Genomic DNA, 2756 nt, shown 5'->3' on the forward strand with positions numbered 1-2756 from the left:
GAAAACAAAGCGAGCCAAACTTCCTTGCAAAGATACATTTGATCTTCGTGGAGAAATGTCCATGAGTTTTGTGTAATATTCACAATACTGCTGTGCTAGAAATCACAGCCAATTACAAAATGAGCCGAGACAGGTTCGCATGAGAACGCTTCGTGGTAATTCTTTGAATTATTAATCCTGTCATGGATTCCATCTCAAAGTGTGCAGCCACACTGACGTGTTTTTTGTGTGTTTCACATACACCTAGCATCTCAACTTCAAAGTCCTAAAACCGACACAAGTTTTTGAGTTTAAAAACAATTGTGAAACCCTGAGTAATTGATTACAAATATTCAGCAGTGTTCTGAATGGTTCATGTCCTCTGTCGAAATACTCGCGTAAAATTGTCGCAAAACAAGCGTTGGCCATTTTGTATTTTGACTCGCAGTACATTACTTTTTTGTTGTCGTCTAAATGGATTATAGCATCATGATTTGCCAGGTTTAGTCTATACTTCACCTGAACATTAAACAGAAAGCTCGATAAACAAAGACTTGGGACCAAGTGCAAGTAGGCACATTTTTTGACACCTTCCAGATCCGTTTGAGTTGACACATTTGCCTACGGAAAGAAAGACCAAGCCATGTTTTAGGCAAAGCGTGTACCTTGAATTTAACTTACACTCTAACAATGTCACACGACATCTGCATTTGACAGGGTTAGCAAGTTGGTTTTGGGCTGGAACAATCATGCCTAACATTTCTGGGGAGAATAACTTGCAAAAAATGAAGCCTTTGGAACCTACAATTTGCGGTAAATGAATATCGACTGACTACTTAGTATAGCCGTTGTGTTTACATAAGGTATTGGCATTGATGTAATTTGACATACAAATACGCAATCTTGTAAGCTTGGCATGATCTTGGAATCCGTCAAAAATGATTTCAAAGAAGACACCATTGACGTTGAAAAATATACTTTTTTCAAGCCTTAGCTTTCAAAAGGCTCTGATTTCAAAGCAAGCAATTTCTTTACATTTGCAGTCTTGCATGAAGTCTTTTATTCCAGAACTGTTATTCCGCATTTTGGCTAAATAAAAAAATGAATAAGGATGGTGTAACAGTACCGCCAATGGTGTCACAATGCCGCTTTTCAGCCAAATAGGTCCCCTATGACCGAACTAGATGTGTCCAATTTGAAAAGACTCTTCCAGCTGTGCCAAATTAATATGGGTGCTTCGCTGCAACTCTGAGCCTGGTTATTGTGACTTCGTGTGTGTCCCCATTACCGTAATGGGAACACTACACGCTATGCTATTCTATGCTCTGTTTGGTCGTTTGCCTGGTTATTCCTGTGTTTGTTTATTTATTGGTATGTTTATTCTCTTGATTTTGAAATATTTATTAGTTTTTTTGTTTTTGTTTGTTTGTTTGTTTCTTTCTTTGTTTGTTTTTATTTGTTTGAATGTTTGCTTGCTTGTGCATTATTTTGTCTTTACTTGTTTGTGTGTGTTTTTGGTTGTTTGGTTCTTTATGTTGTTGTTGTTGTAGTTGCTGTTGTTGTTATTTCATTTTGTTTTAAATTAAACGTTCCTAGACTGAACTTTCTTGGTTGTTTTTATTCGCTTCTGTTGACGATCACGATGATGATGATGATGATGATGATGATGATGATGATGATGATGATGATGATGATGATGATGATGATGATGATGATGATGATGATGATGATGATGATTTTCCACCACAATCCCTTCAACCATTCTGTGGAGGAAGCACCAGTGAGACCTTACCTGAAAAGGAGCGCGAAGCAAACAGCTTGCCCTGGAGTTTTCATATTTCCTTGTTTACAGAATGATGTCAGAAGAGTAAAACGATAGTCAACATCACACTCGCGACAGCCTATCTGAAACAGTCGGTGCCATGATACAATACTGTCTACAAGATAAAACTTCTGCAACGATTTTGACTTTTTGAAAATGACGGCAGAAGAAAATGTAGCTAGTCTTCCATAAGTACACAACTAATGTTTTGTGGTATATTGTGGAAACACACGTATTCCCCTTGAAATAATACAATATGCGCCGCTTTGGTTTCCTTTGGCTCGTGTTCTTGATCAGGACAGTCACACAAACTCCTACACTTTGCCACAAGAAGAAAAACCCAGAAAGCACCACTAGAGTGCTACACTTGCCCTTCGACTTCAAACGGTTTGCGAGACCAATGCATGTGCAACGATTTTGAGTACTAGCTGTATTTGTTTAAAGTGAAAGATGAGGAAAAACGACACTTCTTTCGCAAAAGCACAACCGATGGTCTGAGGTTTCTTCTGGAAGCACTCACCCTCGACTATTGAATGAAAATCGTGAAATTACGTATCTGCACTGATTCGGCTATTCCTGTAACTTTTGCAGTTCCTTTTGGCTTGTTTGCATTATTAATAGCACTTTCGTCACAGAAACTATTACATTTTTCAACAGAGCAAAACCCTACAACGATTGGTGATTTCAAACGGCGACGGAGGAAGAAAACAGGCTTGTTTCTTAATTGCACAATCTATTTTCTGTCTTATTAGTAGAACCTCGTGCAAGCACACCAATCGATCCGGTTGGCCACTGAGCGCAACTCTTGAGATAATATGCACTGCTTTGGCTATTCCTGAAATTAATGCAGTCCGATGTGGTTTGCTTTCATTACTCAAAATCGTTGAATGTTTGAATGTCAAGATTTTGGAACAAAAACAGTCTCTGTTTTGGATTTCGGCACAAAAACTTAAAA

At 38.3% G+C, this 2756-nt stretch overlaps 1 protein-coding gene across 1 annotated transcript in view; it reads right to left on the reverse strand.

Annotated features, from left to right (window-relative positions):
- The window catches only part of LOC138946052 (uncharacterized), a 6487-nt gene extending 3731 nt beyond the window's left edge, over positions 1-2756 (reverse strand). Inside the window, exon 1 of the mRNA XM_070317572.1 lies at positions 1772-2756. Within this exon, the coding sequence (XP_070173673.1) occupies positions 1772-1815 (44 nt within the window). The 5' untranslated portion in view covers positions 1816-2756. The remainder of the gene's footprint in view (positions 1-1771) is intronic.

This window comes from Littorina saxatilis, linkage group LG13, assembly GCF_037325665.1.
Source record: "Littorina saxatilis isolate snail1 linkage group LG13, US_GU_Lsax_2.0, whole genome shotgun sequence".
Taxonomy (NCBI): Eukaryota; Metazoa; Mollusca; class Gastropoda; order Littorinimorpha; family Littorinidae; genus Littorina; species Littorina saxatilis.